This window comes from Fringilla coelebs (genome assembly GCF_963513975.1).
Source record: "Fringilla coelebs genome assembly, chromosome: 8".
NCBI classification, from domain to species: Eukaryota; Metazoa; Chordata; class Aves; order Passeriformes; family Fringillidae; genus Fringilla; species Fringilla coelebs.
In genome coordinates, this window is record NC_140066.1 from 21,698,532 (window position 1) to 21,718,796 (window position 20,265).

Sequence of the window (20,265 nt, forward strand, 5' to 3'; positions counted from 1 at the left end):
TCTTCACTAAAATACTGGTTTTTTTCAAGGCTACAAACACAACCTATCATTGGACTCCACTTCTACAACTCCTTTATGATAGCCTTAATACTGATGACAATTCTGCAGGTCGCAGTCTGAACCAAAGCTCTTTCCATGCACTGAAGCGCATCCCCCTGGAATGACATGGTCCCATCACTGAAGTACTACACACCACTCTGCTCACAATCCAAACTTCCCCACATTGATAAAACTAGGCATTGGAATTGCAAACTTACTTTTTGAACTTGTTTATTATCCCACTTTCATTTTTCTTGATGTCATGCACCATCTTTTGAAGCTTCCTGTAAGATATTAAACAAAGCCAGCATTAATTTACCAAGTAGTTGAACATTATTACAAATTAAGAAAAATACAATATATCTTCAATATATCTTCAATAAGTAGTTTAATTATTAAATCATTTGTGCAAGAAGTTTTCCTTCCTTTTAAAGAGCTCTTTAGCATTATTTGTTATCCTTCTAAATACAATTAAATACAGTATAAACAATCAATTTAAGAGTAAGTTCATCAGGAAAAAATAAATCCTTGCCTAAATTAATAGTTTAGAATATTTAAATGTAGACATTTTATCTAGAACTGACTTCAAAACTCTGCAAGGCTATAATGGTGATGCCCTCTGACTTCTGGCCATACATGGGACACTTAAATATAATGAGAATAATGGACAAAGGATTCACAAGCACATCTTCTACTCCTACTGAAATCTCAAATGGATAATTTACAGCAAAATTATATAGTGTTACCTGCTAATTTAAAGAAATTAATTACTTATAGTTGTGAGAAACAGGTGTACAGCAAAATGCTGCAGAATTTCCAACAAGAATATACCACACCTATAAGAGTAGCTTGGATTATTATCTAAACTAACCAGATACATTAACTCTGAGGTGAAAAGCTCAGAAGAACTTCTGCTTTTCCTGTTGTATTTGTTGGGGTTTTTTTCTTAACAGATTCAGGTTCTGGTTCTGCTTGAAATATCAGAAATAGCCATCATCTGCAGTTTGCTGTTCCTGTGCTGTGCCCCAGCTGGCACCTGGCAGTGTCTATAAATGAAAAGTAATGAGGAATGAAAAGAATGAGAGGAGATCTAAATGGTTTTGTTCTAGTTTGGGGAGAATGGTTGTTAAGTGTTTGTGTTTCTTCTAAAAGGCTTGCCAGACTTCAATTAGGGATGGATGTCAGCATCAGTTACATTTCCTTTGTTGTTTGTCAGAGATAGAACTCACCAACAATTGTAGATTTCTATCTGAATATTGCTTATTGCTCATCACAGACACTAATATCTTTACATTAGCAAAATTATTGTTTTAAAGGTGGGCTTTTTTCATGATACTAGTTTTATTCTATATTGTAATTTATTTGCTAAAAAATCTTCACATGCATGCAAATAAGTACAAAATTGATAAGTGCTTGAATTCGTTTGCTTTTCATTTGATCATATTTAGGTGAATTGATTACAGCATCATGGATCTTCCATGAGTCTTGAATAAGGCTACAGTTTAAAAGATCATTTTATTACATATTTATATTTAAAAAAGGAAATGACGCGCACTGGTGCTATTATGATATTTTTTCCAAGTAGATGGACTGAAATGGAAACATTCCCATTTTTTGCATAGTCAAATTTCTTAAAAATCCGTGTCTCTTATTCCTTACTCTTTTTATGGAGGCATTTAGGTTTCTAATTACAACTTTGATAAATTAGAGAGTACCTAATATACTTTAGTGTGAATTTTTTCAGCTTTTAAAGTTAAACAGCTCTTTGTAGGAGTTGTTAAAATACTTGTTTTTTGTCCCTGGAGAATTTAACTTGTCTGAAGCCTGTGAGAGTAAACAGATAACCAGTGCACTAAGTGGGAAGTGTAGGAAGCCATCAAGCACAGCTGATCTCCTGTTCAAGTGGAATCCCCTTCCACCCATAGAGTTGAAGGAGCTGCAAAAACCAGTCTGTCCAGTTAGCTGGAGGCTGAAATTTCTTTAAATGCCAGGCCATATAAAAGGCAACAACTGAAAAGTTTTAGGAAGAGCTGTCTGTCTGATTTGTGATCTTAGAGAGACAGAAGATGAGAGGCAGATAGGAAAGTCTATGGCAAGAGGGTTCTCCAAATCTTCAAGCACTCAATCCCAGGCCCAAAGGCCATTGCAGAGCTGTGAGGAAAGTGAAACACAGAAGGGCATTTTTACACCTAGAGTTTTGACTGAATCTACAGATCTGACTAGTAGTAAAATACTTGTTGTATGGCTCTCAAACACTTGAGATTGTACTTCAAGAAAAGGGGTTTGTTGAGAGAGGACCTCAGCAGAGCAGCAGCCCTGGAGTACCCAGGCAATGGGGGCTGCCATGGCCCAGGTGCAGGCAGCCCTTGTGTCAGGTACAGAACTACAACCTCCTCCTTCACAACTCCTGAGTCAGGACCTCATCACCAACTCATGTTTAGTGTCTCTTGGGATGAGCAGATACTAGAACAACTCAAGGACCTCCACTAGCTACTACTGTAAATAAAAATAATGAGTAATGCTTGTCTTACTTTGCATTGCATATAATTAAAGATAATCAAGAGGTAAAACTTAAAGTTGCTTCTTTAACTACAAGCTCCGACTCTTCATTAAACCTGCTTGGATCTTTTTATGCAAAATCAGGTTTGCAGATAAAAGGGCAGCCTGTGTTACTGCCAATCTTTGAAAACACATTTCAGCAATAGATATTTTGAGATCCATTTTAATTGTAACTTGCATAGACTGGATGGGACCCTTTGATCAGGATCTCATGGCACACAATAGATTTTCAAAGTTCTGCAGATAGTAAGTTTGGAAGTCTTGGCTGTAGGTGTTTCTAAAAAGTTTTAGGTTTCTTACAAGTGCATTAGAAATTCTGCATGTTGGAAGGAATAAGAAAAAAGACAGAAACCTAAAACAAAAGTCTTTTCAGCCCTGTGTTGCTATTTTTGTAGCTAAAAACTCCAGTAATTCAGAATTATCAGATCAAATGACAAAGGTGTAAGTAGCTGTGATAAGTACTTGAAGGAAGGTGGAAAGTTTTCCCATTATAAATACCATACATCCTGAAAGAAGGATTTGTTGTGTGCTTGCTGCACTCAAGGACTGGCAGAGATAAAACAAAATGAAACAAACCCACCCTCTGTTTGATCTGGTCACAGCTCAGCTCATGAGGAATATGTGATGATGAAGTGAGGAAGATGGGCAGGCCTGGCTTGTGACACGTCCCCACCTTCAAACATCACCTGGAAGCCTTTGGCTCTTTGGCAAGCACACTATCCTACAGAAGCTTTCCAAAGGTAAAATAGGTTTTAAAGAGAAAAATGAAGAAGAATAATGTGTGTAACAAGTTTTCAACTCAGATGTGAGATGAGTTAGAGAGTCCCTAGACTTGAGAAAGAGAATCTGTCTTACTTTCAGATTTGTGTAATATGGAATTCTCCCACCATTTAGACTAGTTTTTGAGAAATTGTATTTATGGGTATTATAACTCTGTAATTGCTTTACAAGCAATATTGATTCATTCAACATTAAGGGACCTGTATGTTCCTTCTCCTCCTCCTCACATCAGTTAGGTCTTTAACTGATGAAGCTGAATTCATTTTAAAATGGTAAAAATAATTTTAAAAAGAAACACACTGTAAACAGACAATCTGCATGCCAATTGCATGTTCTTATACCTTTTTGGGTACATCTGTTTCTCACTGACAGGACAGCCTGTAGTACTGTGCCTAGAAAGTCACATTTTCTGAAGATTACTTTATCCATTCACTTTAGGTAAAACTGTGGGTAGGTGTAGCACTCACTTTTGGCTTAAGAAAGGTGAATCCCATTAAAAGAAAGAAAATGTTTTTCAGAGTTTTTGTTTGTTTGCTTGGGTTCTTTTTCAGGCAAATTTAAATACTTGGCATTAGAAACCTAGCATGGGATGTAGTAAGTGCAAATTTAGACTTAAAACAAAAAGTCTCCAAAAATACCCACTTGCCTCAGCTAAAAGGTTTTACAGGAATGAACCACAAAACAGAAGGCAAGGAAGATTATAACACATTTGGAGAATAAAAGCTAAGCTATTAGAAGGTACAAACCAGAACTCAAAGAGCTACTTCTATTAATTAAAAAAAAACCCACATTAGAATATGAAACTAAAAGAACAGCATGTCCAGACCCCTGCTTTATGACTTCACAGCACAATTATCCCACCACCTTCTCCCCAGCTGGTCTTTGTTTTGTGTTTCTATTATTCAGTTTTATAAAGAGCTATGCAGGTGACCAAATTAAGAAAGAAAGTTATTGTTTCTGGACAAAGGGAAGACTCCTGCTTCCTTTTGGGGGGAGAACCTGATACCTAGAAGGGGATTTATAAAACTACCACTTGAGATTTTGAAAAGCATGTAGCTCTTATGTTGAAATATCTTGAATATCTCAAACTGAATTAACAAACCAGAAAAGGACCACCTTTCCTATGCCAGGCTTCCATGAAAGCAATGCTCATGCCATGGTCTTTGTGGAAAAACATGGATTTTGGTGAACTAGATGTCTTCTTAAGATGTATTTTCATATTACTTGTCACTTTTGTGCTTCAAAGACAATGTAATTGAATGTTATAAAACAACTCTACCCCCTTCAGCTTCACTTCTAATTCCTCAGTAGAAAGCAAAAAGAAATACCAAATACAGAAAGCATCTAATTCCTCATTCGACCTCCTTCAGGTGCTTCAGATCTCTACATGCACACACCCTTATATCATATTCCACCTGGAACAGCAAGAGTGGGAGTCATTTGCAAGGAAATGCCAGGTTCAATCAGCCACCCAGATCACAGATGGTATTTTCAATGGCTGAGATATGTGTAAAATGCATAGAAATGTGTAAGAGAGACAGCTGAATCCTTGAGGTGCAGTCAGATAAACCACTTCAGTAGTTGCTGGTCCAAGGTAGGGCCTTAGGGCCCCTCATCCACTCTGGGATTTTATCCACCCCCTGCAATGGCTTTCTTGGTGGGAGAAGAGGAAGTTTGGAACTGCAGATAGTAACCTGTGGCACCAAACCATCCATTCAAGGCACTGAGCCTTTGATCTTTATCTGTAAAGCTATCTCAAAGCTGACAAGAAAAGTTCAAAGAGGTTTGCTTATTGGGAGAAGTCAATTACAGCTACCTATCTGAGAGGAAGAAGAAACAAGGAATTGTTCCCACCCGTGTTTGGGAGATGCACAAGGAGAAATGAATATAGTTTATATTCATTTAGAGAAGAGTGTTGATTTCTTAAAGTCTCAGAAACATCCTGTTCTGCTCACTTTTGAATCATCCACTGTTTTGCCCAAAGGCAAACCCCGTAGTTAGAGCAGGTGTGTGTTTACATGGTACACAGAGAGGCACAGAAAGGCTAAATATTGATTGTATTGTTCATCTTCATTTGTCCTCTATGTAATCTTTACAAAAAAGCTGTCAGTTGTCCTTGTACTGGTAAGTGCCAATATTCACTGAGTTAATAAAAAATGTAGCATGCAAAGGAATAACACATTCTTGACAGAAATCATGCCTAATATGAAAGTAAAAGGTGTAAGTACTTTGGGATGATTGGGAGCTCTGCATATTGAAAGAACCCATTCTAGGTTTCCAATGCTAAGCATTTGAATTTGCCTGGAAACAAACAAACAAACAAACAAACAAACAAACAAACCAACCAAGAAACCATCCAGGATTTGGACACCTCATGCAGATTGCTCTTCCCTTTATCCCAACTGATTAACAGTGACACCATAGGGAATACAGAAAATAATGAGGTATTACGATATGTAAGTGAGTATTACATGTCACTCCTTGACATAAAAAGATAAGCTATGTGTTCTGTTCTGTAACTGACCTGCTCTGTTTTGAGCCTTTTTTTTTGGTTTGCTGATCTTTTTTGCACCAGCTCTCTGGATGTAAGTTAATGGATTAAAAAGCAAAACAAAACAAAAAAACAACCCCCACACAGAAACCTCATTCACAAGACTTACTCCACTTTTCTTGAAGGTTTTCAAGCAGCAGGAGGAAGTTCAACCCATTAGGCTACTCTAAAATACAGTTCTAGTTAAAACTAAGTGCTGTACCTCCCTGAAGGATTAGTGCCCTACAGCCTGGCCACTGAAGGAGAACAAGGGAAGAAATTTACAAGACTTAAGTGGCTGTTATTTCTCAACAAGAAGAGGAAGCAGAACGGCATCGTAGGGAAATGAATAAAGACAGGATCTGGTATGGACCCAGAATATTCCCACTGACAAACACTGCTGTACTTGGGCTGAAAGTGTTCTTGCTGAAGCTACAGAAGCATTATACCCATCATAGATGTGCGGTGGCACTGACAGACACCTAATGGAGGCTCAGGGATCAGGTTTGTTATCTTCTGAAGCCAAACAAATTTTGTTAAACTCTGGAGAAATTCCCTGGCTGGTCCCTAGGTCACTTTAATGGAGCCCACGTGGGCTGCCACTCAGAGGGGAAATTCCGCTCCTCTCTGCCCTCGCTGCTTCCCCAGCTATGATGAATCATGGGAATTCCAGCTGGGAAACTAACTTCTTTTTTCTTTTGCCAATTTAGATATCAGCAGGATCAGACCCAGCTCTGTCACGTGGTCACTGGAACCTTGGTGGCAGTGAGAGGGCAGAGCGAGCAGGAGCCTTGGGAGGGTGGAAGAAAGGGACCTGCTCTATTGGCAGCAGCTCAGATTATGCCAAATTCAACTGGCATGTAGCTACAGCTCCAGTAGCACTTTGCTGCCTCGGTGCATCTTGCAGAGATACCTACAGCATCCATATTTTAAGATAGGAAGAAAACATTAAGACACATGGTATAGCCTCTTCTATGAATAGCTTACTTCACCTGGTTTCCCCTTGAATTAAGCTTGAAAAACATAATAGTCATGTTTTTCATATTACTGCCTCATAATACATATGAGTACAATATGTACACATCACAATTTACATTTCACATTTACATATAAAATACCTTATTTCAATTATTTCTAAAGCATTTACTATGTAGTAATTTATGCTGAGGTCATAAACTTGTAGCATTACACATCTGGCTTTGCTTATGTCTGGAAAATAAACTTGTTCAAAATGTATATACTAACCAATTAAGATAAAGATGCTAATAGAATTTTCAAGCTCCTGTTACTCTTCAGCAATTTATTACAGCTAGCACAAACCAGACATATCTACATTGCATCCTCTTACAGTTTACCAAAAATCTAAGATGATACCCTAAAGCCAAATGGGAAAGTACTGTCCCTTTTAGCCACTGTTTTCATCAATTTTTCAATTCTCTTGTCTGCTGAGCATATAAACTAATATAGTTTTCCAGTGGGGCTTTTTTGTCACGATTTATGATTGCCATATTTGCCTTCCAAAAGCAAAGCATCTATCACATTTCAATGTCCTGTGCAATATGTAGATTTTGAATGATTCTGTAAAACACAAAAGTGTTTTGTTCTGGAATCAACATATCACTGGGTACCTGCAATATCATATTATGATTTAATATCTAGCACTCTACACAGCTGTGTGGGGCACATTTATAAACTAATAGTAAAAAAGAGTTTTGCCACGTTTGCTGGAATGTTGTTTTGTTCCCCATGGGCATGAAAATTAATTTATAGGGTTATTTGCTTGGCTCTTAATAATTTATTATTTTAGTAAAAAAACCAAAAATACCACCCTATGTCATTAGATCAAACCTAAATTATTTTCTTCTGCTGAGTAACTGACAGTTGCAGGCCAAGGACGGTGTCACTTGTCATTGCTATGGTTGACAAATGCTCCTACTCTGGACAGTTATTTTAGCAGTTATTTTAGCAGGCCTTTAGTGTCACTACAAGGCCTTATTTTATTTGGAACATATTTTATTTGCCAATGACTTAATAATTTTGCCAGCACAAGAAGAATGCAGCTATAGGTACTATATAAGCATAGCAGATCTTGTGAACACATCACACCTGACACTGCTGCAGAGACTAAAGCAGGGCATCTCTTGATAGTTTCAATATTATACTGCACCATTTTGTCCACATTGCCATATTTCTGTTTGAAACACACATAGATCACAATCACACTTAAACATACTTTCTATAAACAGCATTATACAAAGAAATTCTGTGTAAGAATAAATCCTATGTGGTGGTTTAGTTTGGGTTTCCCCCCCTTCAGTTTGTGGGTGGGTGCCTTTTTTTGTTTGTTTGTTTGTTTGTTTAAAATAAAAATTAGTGTGTTTCAGGTTTGGTTGTTTTGGTTGGTTGGTTTATTAGCCTGGGGATTAGTCCAGATTGGATGACATAGCTGGAAAGAAGAAAAGAAGCTTTAAAGGGATTGGTAGAATGAAGTGGTTGTGCAGAGAGGGAATAAAAAAGGACAAATATAGATGGGATGGAGGCTATGCTATGCTGAAGCAAGGTCAGAGGGAGAAGCAAGAGGATTTGACTGGAGAAGTCCCACTGAGTGAAAGAATGGATTTTTGCAGTGGTATTTGGGGAAGTTTGCATTTCCTATCTCATTTCATTCCAAAGTCCAGAGTTGAGAGAGAATTTATGAACTATTTAAGCTGACATAAAACTAGAGGAAATAGAGATTATAAAACTTTATCTTTTAATGAAAATCCTGTGCTTTGTATGGCAAACAGGACCTAACAATCCTACAGAAAAAACTTTTGTCTGTGCTCATCAGCACAGCAAACGCAGCTGGTGTCCTCCTTTCCCTGTGCCTGTGAAACAGCTTTCAAATCACTGAAGTGGGATTTCATGGGACCTTATGTTCAGCCTACATTTTGCTGGGCTAAAACACGGGTGTGCCACAAAAGCTGCTGCCACCACAGAGTGGTACTGTGCAGTGGGACGTTGTCAGGAGCCACTGGAAGCTGAGACAGGAGGTGGCTGTGGGTGGCAATGGGTGCTGAAGAGCAGAAGCCCTTCCCAGCTGTTATGTCCTTAGGGCAGATTAGACTTGCTCGAAAGGGAAGATCTCCAGAGCAGGTGGAAGAGCAGAAGTGAGGCAGAGAGAATTGGGATTGTTCAGCCTGGAAAAGGCAAAGCTCTGGGGTGATGTTATTGCAGCCTTTTAGTAACTGCAAGGGGTCTACAAGAAAGCTGGAGAGGAGCTGATTACAAGGGTATGCAGTAAGAGGTCAAGGGTGAATGGCATCAAACAAAGCAGTTTGGATATTGGGAAGAAATTCTTTACTGTGAAGGTGGTGAGGCACTGGAACAGGTTGGCTTGAGAACTTGTGGCTGTCCCATCCCTGGAAGTGTTCAAGGCCAGGTTGGATGGGGCTTTGAGCAACCTGGTCTAGGGGAAGGTTTCCCTGCCCATGGCAGAGGGATGGGAACAGGATGGTCCCTTTCAACCCAAGCCACTGAATGATGCTATCATTTGCAGAGCCTTTCCTCTGGACTCTATGTATAAATGACTGAGAGGTTGAGATGTTAAAGTTGGATGTGGGCTTTGATGCCTAATTCTGTCATGGGGAACATTCTTTAGGTTACTTCCAGTTCATTTCTTGCTTGAGTTTATTTTTGTTCTTTTGTCCTGTTCAAGTTCGCTGAGGTAAAAAACTAAGTTAAAATTTGCCTTGAAAAAACAGATTAAGTTTCCAAGACTGTTTGCTACTACTAAGAGGAATTAGTAGAACTAGTATAATGAAATATTTTCTTACAGTACAAAACTCATAGTCAGGTATTTCCCAAACATTTTCTCCAAAAGTAAATCCTCCCTATGGTAAAGCATCCTATACATAGGATGAAATTTGAGATAATAAATAAAATTTCAATCCCAGATGAATTATTTTTTTTCTACTACACACTTTCAAGAAGACACATTGGCAGAAGATCCTCTGTTAAAGAAAAAGGCCTAGCAGTTACAGCCAAGCTACCAGTAGAAAATTAGTGAAGACTATAAACACCTCCAGGTTTGACATACAACAGACATTAAGGCCTTAAGGAAACCCCTCTTGATTTTCACAGAATTAGGACTTATTTCCTTCTGTTTAACAAGTGGGACTAATACAAAATACTGCAAAAAAACCCCAGACACACTTGTCCAACCTGAGAAAAGGAAACTGCCAGTTTATTTCTACTTTCTTTTAAATGGACATTATGCTTGGAGATAGGGATTTTAAGCCTTTGTTTTTGCTGGGGGCAGAGACTGGAGTGCTGTAAATTAACAAAGTCATGTGAAATTAACATGAAACTGCGCTCTTGGAAAGGGCTGTTTGCAATCTGGAACTTCCTGGCTGCATGAGCTTAGGCAAGTGAAAGCATGTGGCACACTTTGGTTTGTGCCATGGTTTGCCCATTGCCACAGCGGTGATGATGCCTTGGAAAGGCCTTTGTGCTACACAGCAAAGCCAGCTACGGGCAGAAGGTCATCATTAAGGTTTGTGGTCATAATAAAAAAAATGCAGCAAGTCTGAAGAGATGCTGCCACACAGTCACATATAGCAGCCAGAAATTATTTAAGTACTAGGAATCATAGCTTATAGTCTAGGGAAGTTAAACCACAAAAGAGTTTGCAAGGTTAGTGCAGACTTTTCTTTTGAGCTGCTAACTTCCCATTACCCATGCTGCCTACTGTCCCTGATCATGAGTGCATCTATTCCTGTATGTTTGCAGCATAATTTTTTTTCCCTGAAGTTCAGTCTGAAATCCAGGCACACTAGAGCTTGCATGGCAGTATGGCTATTGCTCACATACTCAATTCACTCTTTGGGAGACAATTCAAAGTACCAAATTACTTCTATGAACCACAGATTAGTTTATCTCACAATAAATAACCAAGCCTGACCATAAGGAAGCAGATAGAACACACAAAGTACTCTGAGGGAATATTTGTATAATACTGTGCATGCCTTATAAGAAACACTATATAGAAATTAAAACCAGAATTCCATGAAGTTCCAGCATTCCTGTCCAACTATTACTGAAGTTAGTTGATTCGCTTAACTGCAAACAATGTACATACCACAACAGGTTAGGCAGACAGACATAGAAGAACATTTAGAGTTCTTATTGTTGCAATAAACTTAACAAATGGAACATGTTACAAATTCAGATCTGACGTAAGATTTGCTAATGCAACAAAAAGCTAGGTCTGGTAGGCTCAACTATACCCATGAAGAACAGTTGAGCTTAGCAAAACCACATAATATCTAGTTTTTCAGGTCTACACTTAAAAAAATCAAAAGATCCTCTCTCAGACTCAACAGTACTGCTTTTTTAACTTTTGCTGCTACAAAGCAGAAATTTTAAGAAAGTTGTCTTTAAAAATGCAAACTATAATCACATAAATTGTAACTATGTTTGGTAGGAACATTTCTTGGCACTGCATCTTAGTGTGTGAAGAAAAGTACATTTTTGACATAATCATTTAGATCATGTAACATTCAGTATAAACTCTGAACCACCTATGTGTGTTCCATGCAGACAGGTGTGGAATTAGGAAGTCAACTGCACTGTCAACAGGTCACAGAGCACGAGGGGGTATCCAGGTGTTTCAAAGATGGAGGAGAAGGCTCCTGCCATGTTATGCTGATCTCTTCCTGTATTTGCATAGCTCTCTTACATTTATCCTGTGAATATCTACTCATGGAAAGCTCTGCCTTCAGGTTTTAAAATTCTGACACCACTGTAAGATTTTGTAACCACATATCCAGGTTTCTAAGGAGTATTTCAACATGCTCAAGTCGAAGCATGCGTGTCCGCTGCGTGCGGTGAGAACGCTCACATGCTTGAGAAACGGGTGCTCCTTCTTTCCATGCACAAATAGGCTGAATTGGCCATGAGGAAGAGAGAAAAAGTAACGTGTAATACTTCAGGTTAATACAGGAAAGCAGAGCTACTTCTTTCTCTTCCCTATTTTACAACAATATTACAACCTCAGATGAGATGGAGAGTGTCATCTATGTGAAGGTGCAGCAGACGGGTGGTGCTGCCTTTCGGGTTTAGGGCTTTTGAATCAGTTCACCCAAAAGTTGTGGGCTGTTAGAACCCTCACACATAGACCCACTTTAGATACTTGAAGGTAATCCTGCTTTAAATGTTTGCAAAAGTTCAGAAGGAGAATCCCAGCTACAACTTTATGACAGCAGAGGGTATGTACTTTATTTTTTTACGTACCAGTAATGGATGGAATCAAGCTTTCCATCTTGTTTCTCAATTTGTTATTTAAAGATAGCTAGTTTAGACCAACACTGAGCTCTGACACCATTTAAACCAGTTCAGACTACTTAAGGTGGTAAATTGCAGGCAATGAGGACATTCCCTGCGTTCTTCTTCCTATCCATTGAGCCTGCCTTCCACAGAGTTTTTGGCTGGGCTTAGGATGCAGCCTGCTTGGCTTTCATTAGCTGTGCCTGGCTGAGGAGCATAAGTGTCACTGCAGCTCTGCAAGCACAGCCCCCCCACCCCCAACAACACTGCCACAGTATGGAAAGAGTAGGTATCCATAAACTGCATTCCATCAAAATTAGCTCCACAAGGGATTATTCCACTTTGCAAGAAGGTTTCTGGGGAAGGGAGAGAGACCTGGGAAGGGTTTATAAGCATGAGTGCTTAAGTATGACTTATTTTAGGAAAAAATATTTTTCAGTATTTCATTCTTATTTTTTCAGAGGAGGAAAAGAATTCCATGTTATCTTAATCTGAAACAGAACTTCTTTTAACTATTCAGAAATACAAAAAGTCATGATGAAAGAGCCTCGAGGTGCCTAGCAGCACATGAATCGAGACACACTAAAAATACTTCAGTAATGGCCAGCTTCTGCTTTTTTCCTCCCAAACCCTGTATTTAACATTGTTCTCCTTCACTTAGGAACATTTCCCGTTTTCCAGTTCCCTCTATTCCACCAGTTCTTTCGAAGATCAGGAAACATGACAAAACTTAACTGCAAAAGCCATCTTCATAAGACATTAAAGCATTAAGCAATTAATTAAGTTTTTCTAATTTGCATAAGACTCATACATCATAATGAGTCACACACTATTTCCTTACAGCTTTGAAAATACACACTTTGAAAATATTCCTCTTTGCCCTGCAGGTGAAGCCGACACATATTTTGCTTCGAAATCTGCGTTATCCACTCCAGACCCGTGTTTACTTACCTCCCGCACTTCCTTGCGGCGCCCTGGCCACCGGGTCAAAACGGGTAAAACTCCCTTTCCCTCTAAAACCTCTGCCAACTTCCTCGTGCCTCGGCGCCTCCCAATCCCCCCGCGCTGCGCTGCGCTGCGGGAAGCGGCTCGTCCCACCGCTGCCTTCCCGCGGCACCGGGAGCGGACCGGCCCCTACCTGAACTTCTCCCCGGCCGGCACCGTCAGCCTGTTGAGCTTGTCCATGCCCGTGAGCGCTGCCCCGCCGGGACGCGCTGCCCTCGGCCCGGCACCTGCCGGCGCCGCCGCTTCCCCGAGCCGGGCTCTCCCTCCGCCGGGTCCCGCCGCGCTGCCGGAGCCTCTCCCCGTCCCGTCCCGCCCGCAGGCACCGGCAGAGGAGGGACCCGGGGCTCGGCCCGGCTCCGCCCAGCCCGGGGCGCGTACAGGTGGCTGCGGAGCCGGGAGCCGAGGAGGAGCCTTTGGGAACGGGGGCGCGGGGCCCCGCTGATCCGCCCCTGCCGCCGGGGCTGCCGGGGCCGCCGGGTCGCGCTGGCCCGGGGGGGGCTGAGGGGCGGCCCGGCCGGGGCTGAGGGGCGGCTGGCTCGGGGGAGGCTGAGGGGCGGCCCGGCCGCGCAGCGGGCGGATAGGGCGAGCCCAGCGGGCCGATGGGGCGAGCCCAGCGGGCCGTGCCGGAGACGGTGAGCCGCTCGTTGTCACCTGCCCGGCCCAGGGGAGGGATGCAGGGCCTGGTTCCCCTCCTCCTCCCCGCTCCTGGTGAATTTGTGCCAGGTGGGAACATGCTGCGTGGGAACTTTGCCTTTCCCGAGGTTCCCTAGTAAAAGCAAGAGAAAACCACCATCTTTTCCCCGTTCTTTTGAATGTAACTGTAAAGAAAAAAAAATATTCTTACCCTATTTTAAAACTAATTTAAAACCCTGATCCTTCCAGAGATCCTTCCACAGCAAGGCTGTTCCCACCCAAGGTGCAGACAGCTGACTGTGTTTTATGGATACCTCTGAGCTCAGTCTTAAGCTCAACCATATTTTCCTCTATAAAGCTGAACTTTGGAGGCAGCCATTTGCTTCCGAGGGGCAGTGTAGGCAATTGTTCACATCCAGCCTTTATCCTGAAGGGCTGATTCATTTGAATTCTGCACCTTTGGAGGATGGCTCTTGTTGCTCCCCTTCTGTATCTTCGGCCTCTCTGCAGCTTAGTTTATAACCTAAGACCTAACCTTCTTCCTCGGAAAGAAACCTAGTAGTTATTTTTTTAAAAAGTGTACATCTGCATCATGTTAATATGTTTTGATATGTACAATATGCTTTGGGGACACACAAAGGTATTTCTTGGTGGGATTCTTATTGCCGTTGGCTAGGTTTTCCCATGGAATTCTTCTCCCCAGAGAGTAATGACTAAAGTTTTTTCTTGTGAAACTGAAGGAGCAAAACAGAGTTTCCTGGTTAGTGCAGGTGACTCTGGGGAAATAGCCTGCCATGAGATTTTTGTCTTTGATAGCAGTATCGTTGTGATCTTGGCAGGCTGGTGTTTTTGGTCTCTGAGGTTTCAGCATAGGAATTGCTTGATGTTTGAATACAATATTTTCTAGGCTGGGCCGATAGTGTACAAATTGCTTTTTTTTTGGGGGTATCTTATAAAGTTTGTGGGCTTTAAGGAATAATACAATGTAGAATGTCATGTAATACACAAAACTGGAATTTCACGTTGCATTGTATCTGGTTGTGGTCCGGTCAACTTTGCAATTTTACTCCCTAAAAGTTATTTTGAAAATTAAATTAATTTTGAATTAGTTAAAATTTACACTGGCACTGTGAAGAAGTAGATAGGAATATATTGCTGTGTTACATTCCCTTTTGCTTATATAATCTTCCCACTTGTCTGAACACATATCAGAATAAGAGATTTGCTCAGAAGGCTCCTGCAGTGGTTTCCCTTACGCAACTGCCCCTTGTCTGTCTGTCGCAGAAATCCCAGGCTGTTTTCCTTTGGGATCTTTGGGATCTGTCGTCTGCAATACTGTGCTGGTTTAACCTTGTTTCTTCCTGACTCAACCAAAGCTACGGGTTTAAAACTCTGCAGTGCCCAGTGCCGAGGTTGTCTCGCCTGTCCTTGTGGTGCTGTCACCTCCCTGGTCCGGGCAAGGGGTGGCTGCTGATGTGTCATGCTCAGGGCAGTCCCGTGCGCTCAGGGCTCGGTGACACTCTGACTCACACAGGATTTCTCATCCTGCTCATCTGCTGGCCCCTGTGTTTCTGTAGCTGTGCAGTAACATGGACTGGGGAAGGTGTTCATGACAAACAAATTGAGCAAAAAGTCACAAAAATAGGGGTTTTTAGCTGCATCAGTTCTTGGGTTTGATTTGGTGCACAGATGTTTGTGAGTGTGCAGCGCAGGGTGAGCGGAATAGGGCGTGTGACTTCTTAGACTGGTACTGCTGCCAAGAAGTTCCTCCTGAAAAAGTCTTCATTATACAGGACTTGTTAGTGATATTCTGTGGCACCTGCATAGCTCTTTCTGGTCTGCCTCCGGGTCAGCCTGGGGCTATCTGCCCCAGTGCTGAGAAGGCTGGTTTGGGTACAACAACGTAGAAAAACCACTAGAGAAAAACCTTAAATAAAGAAGGGCATGGCCAAGTCCCTCCAAACAGCCCTAGGCCTCTCCTTTTTGCCCAGCCGGTGTTTGCAGAGTCTGAACTCCAGGCCCATGTTAGGACTGATCCTGTCTGTGGTCAGGTGGACTTGTACAGCCCATATGGACAGGGACATGTCACAGTGTCCAGCTGGCAGGGTGGCCCTGCAGACCTGCACCAGGGACAGGACAAGGAACAAGAGTTTCTCCATCAAGTACAGCCTTAGCACCCCAAAATGGTGTCTCTGGGGCCCAGCCTGGAGGTGGGGGCAGGGCCTGACTGACCCCCACTGCAGGAAACACCCTGCCTTCCTCTTCAGGAGCCCTGGGAGAGCCTGGAGGCGGTGGTAGGGTTGAGCCACACAGCAAACACAATGTCATGCTATTTCTGTAGTTGTAACCCCAGCAACTCTCCCTCTTTGACATAATATGCTCATTTGGATAAGGCCAAAGAGGAACTGGGATTTTTTTTTACCATGTGGGCGGCATCTTGACCATAGTGATGGTTAACAAGAAACTCTCCTCCCCAGCCCAGCCACAGGGACTGTTTTGGGTAGATGGGTGTTTGTTTTGAGGGATGCTTGTGTCACCTCCCTGCTCCCTGGCACATCTGGGGCCAGTGGGGATTGTGCTGCTGCCTGCTGAGACATAGCCTGGGCCAGCCTGTCCAGCTGAGGGAAAGGGGTGTGGGGCATAATGGTGTCCCAGAAGAATGTATCTTAAAGTCTTGGATGAGGTGTTTTGCAGAGGTGTTCCCACAGTACTGCTTCTCTGAAACGACATCACTGAAGCCTTTTACCTAAATTATATTTTCTTATCTAATGTTTTAAGAGCCTGCATCCACACAGACTGTCACTTTTGTGATTATGTAGATAGGCACTTTCCTTTATATGGCTGCAAAGGATAGGGGATGAATTCCTGGCACTATTCCCTAATGCAGGTATGCAGGATTTGCCAGTTAAGTCCCTTGGCAGGATGGTTTACAGAATATACATGCGTTTCTATTTTAAATTTTTGATGCTCAAAATGGCATTGTAATTTTTAAAAAGGCCTTCTAAATGCTTGAATAGATTTTATAAATGCCACTGTCTGTTGCAACATAATTTTCTCTTCTCTGCAAGTGCTGTGGCTCAGTCTGGGTGGGTCTCTCTCATCCTCTCCCAATATGACTGTATAATTCCCCATTTATGCTCATAAATAGATTGATTTTTAAAAGCAACTTTATCATTTGATAAAGAATGTTGATATAGATGTTCAGAAACAGAACGTGTTTTTTATCCCCTCTGCTATTTTCTGCTGTAATTTCCAACCAGCTCTTCCACATGCTCCCTCATTCTGGTGGCATGTTTTGGTTTTTGTTTCAGAGGTGTGAGGCCATTGAAGCATGGTCAAAACCAGACTTGCTGAAACAAACTCTGTCACAAAGACTGAGAGCATCCTACCTTCATTTGGTCAAAACTTGCTGTGAATTGCCAGGTATGTCCGGTTTCAGGACTCCAGTTTTCTATATCCTATTGTTAGGATAATGTTTGGTTTTAATTTTGAATTTCTGATAAAAAACTCCTGTAGCATAGAAACAAAGGATCAGATGACTTGTCTAAAGCATTTTAGTTCTTGTTAAGTGATGTCCCTAGATCAGAAAAAGCATCTTCATAGGGAGCCACTTGTAGAGAAATAAGCAAAATCCAGGGTTTGGCTGCTATCACTGACAAGACAGGTCTGTTTTCTTGCCTGAAGGTTTTTCTCTGACTCCTTTGATGACTGCCTTTTCTTATTTCCACTGAAATTAATGCTCCCTAGTTTAATACCTTCTAGTACATGGTTTGTATGCTGATTTTGGGTTTGTCAGGGGCTCCTGCTGAAGCTATTAAATTTAAATATAACATAGCAGCTATGCATATCTTCCTTTAAGATTCTTAAGTCTTGATGCTAACAGCTTTTTATGGAGACCATTTTTGCCATTGTCTTAATGCAAGTTACAGAGTATGACTGTGTGACATATTAGTCTGGGGAACTAGTTAGTCTAGGGAACCTGGGGGCCTGTTTGAGCTCTTGCTCTGGGTTAATGCCTGAAGCCACATCCTGACTGCTGGTGGGGTGAGGCTCAGTGGTGCAGCAGCATCTACCCTTAGCAACTTCTGCACAGCAAGAAACCCTAGGAACATGTCCCAGGCAGGAGCTCTGGCACACAGGAGAGATGGGCAATCAAGCTGCAGGAAAGTGTGAAAAGTCCAAACCAGGGTACAGGTGCAGCCTTGGCTCTCAGTTGCCATTTCTGAGCCTCTAGGGTTTCACACAGTTGAGATAAAAGCAGACTATTGTAAGCTCACATTTAGCAATGAGAATCTGAATAAAAAGAGCGGCAAGTAGATTCAAATGATTTACAGTGAACCTCTTTAATGCTTATTTTTGGTGCTTTGAGGAGTCAGAGCTGCATCAAAGGATCTCAGTCTATGCATGACTATTCAAGAGGCAGCTACTTTTTACAGATTGCATTAATGCTCATAGATACAGTCTAGTGCCTTCAATGTCTATGAAACTGCCAAGAAGCCTGATTTGAAGTAAGTAATCAGTTTGATTACCAGGTTTCATTTTTATTCATGACATGACCATATACGACTTTTTCTCTCAGTCATGTTTGGAAACCCATTTCTTAACTCCTTCTCTATTAACAAAGTTTCTCTCCAACATTATTAGAGGTGATTGGGCCAATTTCTTTTCTTAGAAGTACTCAGGAGTGAGGGATCCAACTGTTCTTTATAGGAAAGAATTAATGGAGAGAATTTATTGTGCAACCTTCTCTTGCCAAGTGTGTTCTTTGATTTTGACTTCCCTACTTTTTGGGGAATGTGGAGAATCACAGGATATTGCACAATTTGCTCTTTAAAAGACAGCTTTGTGAGCTTTTGCTTGGCTTTTCCTTTAGGAAATCCTGGCAATAGAGCTCCACTATAAGCTCTCCTGAGCAGTATGTAAAATGATTGATAATTCACTTCAAAATATCTGTCTGATTTTACTGTCTTGAGGTCATAGTGTTTCACCTAGCTCAGAGGTACTTCTCCCTGCCCATATCTACAGGCTGTCTTTAATCTTAGATTGATAATTTCTTCAAAGACAGTATGTATTCAAACATGAAGGACTCTATTTAAAGAGGCATCTACTGCTTCAGCTCTGAGCTACTAGGTTAGCATTAAAGAGAGAGCTCCAGCCATAGAAGTGCTGTATGTGAATGTAAATATAACTGGTCAGTAACAGGAATTTGGCTTGATCAGTCTGTGTTCACATGAAAGTGAGGAAATGATTGCCACAGTTCTCTTTTTCATGGCTGTGGAGTGAAAATAGCCCAAACTGGTGCCATCTGCATCGGAAGACAGCCCAAGTACAAACCATGTGAATCTGAACTGGAATCTGTAGTCATGCTTCAAGCTCATTTTTTTCCCTAACAGAATGTGCTGTTTGATAGTATTTTGTATGTGTTTAATTTCTTCTGCTTTCAGAATATCTGTAGGAAGATGTGCCAGCAATGGGCTGTGGCAGTGAAGAGTGAGGGGGAAACAGAAAATTAGCAGTAGACGGTCACATGCTGCCTGTGAGGGTTTTGTGCTTGGTCATATAGATCTGAATGCAAATTTGTGGTACTTCATACCAGGCCAGAAATGCACTCAAATTCTATTGTTTTAAACTATGTCAATTTAGACATAGTGTTTTGCCCCCTCAATTTCTATTTTGGTCAACATACTGCCTACGTAACTTGCTATTCAGTGTCCCATAGCTGGTATTTGGAAAGCATGAGTTTATGGAACATGATTTCTCACCATATTCTCTATATTTGCTACTCAATGATTGCTACAAACAGGTGAAACAGTTCTGCTTTTTATTTAAAATAATACTCCCTGGTTTTTTCCAATGTATCTAGTTCAATCGATTTTTTTTTTCCTTTCCCAGGATGCTTATATGCCCTTTTAAGCTAGGAAACACTTCTTGTACAGGGAAAGTTATATGTGGCCTGTGGTTGTGTCTTAGCAGATGAGAAGAGGGTACATTTCTGTCTCAAGTGTTTTTACATAATACTGATTTTCAGGAGTTTTGGTCTTCTCACTGTGGGTCAAATGGCTCAATGCCACAGTGTTAATTTTGGAAGACTCCTATCAGCTGCCCTAGAAATCTTAAAACTTTAATCCTTTATAATTTTGGATACCAAATGGCATACTCAAAGCTGGTCTTACAGTAAAATGTGACTCTAAATTTTATTGTATGGGATTTGGGTTTGTCATTAGGCTCACTGAAGGAAACAGGTCATACATGTAGGCATGTACTGCAGGCAAAGATATGAAAACAGTAAATTTAGTAGGATTTTCTCATGAAGAGTCTTCTGAGCAAACACATTTTAGCACCTGCTGAGAATATTTGTTCTCTTTCTCTGGGGACTGTGCAAAAAGCTGCACTTCTGCTTTTCAGTTTTACTG

General features: G+C 41.2%; 1 protein-coding gene across 2 annotated transcripts in view; it reads right to left on the bottom strand.

The window, feature by feature from the left end:
* The window catches only part of BLNK (B cell linker), an 84,612-nt gene that overhangs the window by 28,116 nt on the left and 36,231 nt on the right, over nt 1-20,265 (bottom strand). Inside the window, exons 1-2 of one of the 2 annotated variants that reach the window (XM_084210778.1) lie at nt 13,353-13,410; nt 258-323 (exon numbers count right to left, since the gene is read on the bottom strand). In XM_084210778.1, coding sequence (XP_084066904.1) covers nt 258-323; nt 13,353-13,399 — 113 coding nt within the window. In that variant the 5' untranslated portion in view covers nt 13,400-13,410. Of the gene's footprint in view, nt 1-257; nt 324-13,352; nt 13,411-20,265 lie in introns of those variants that run through there. The other variant, XM_084210777.1, reaches the window with a different exon arrangement.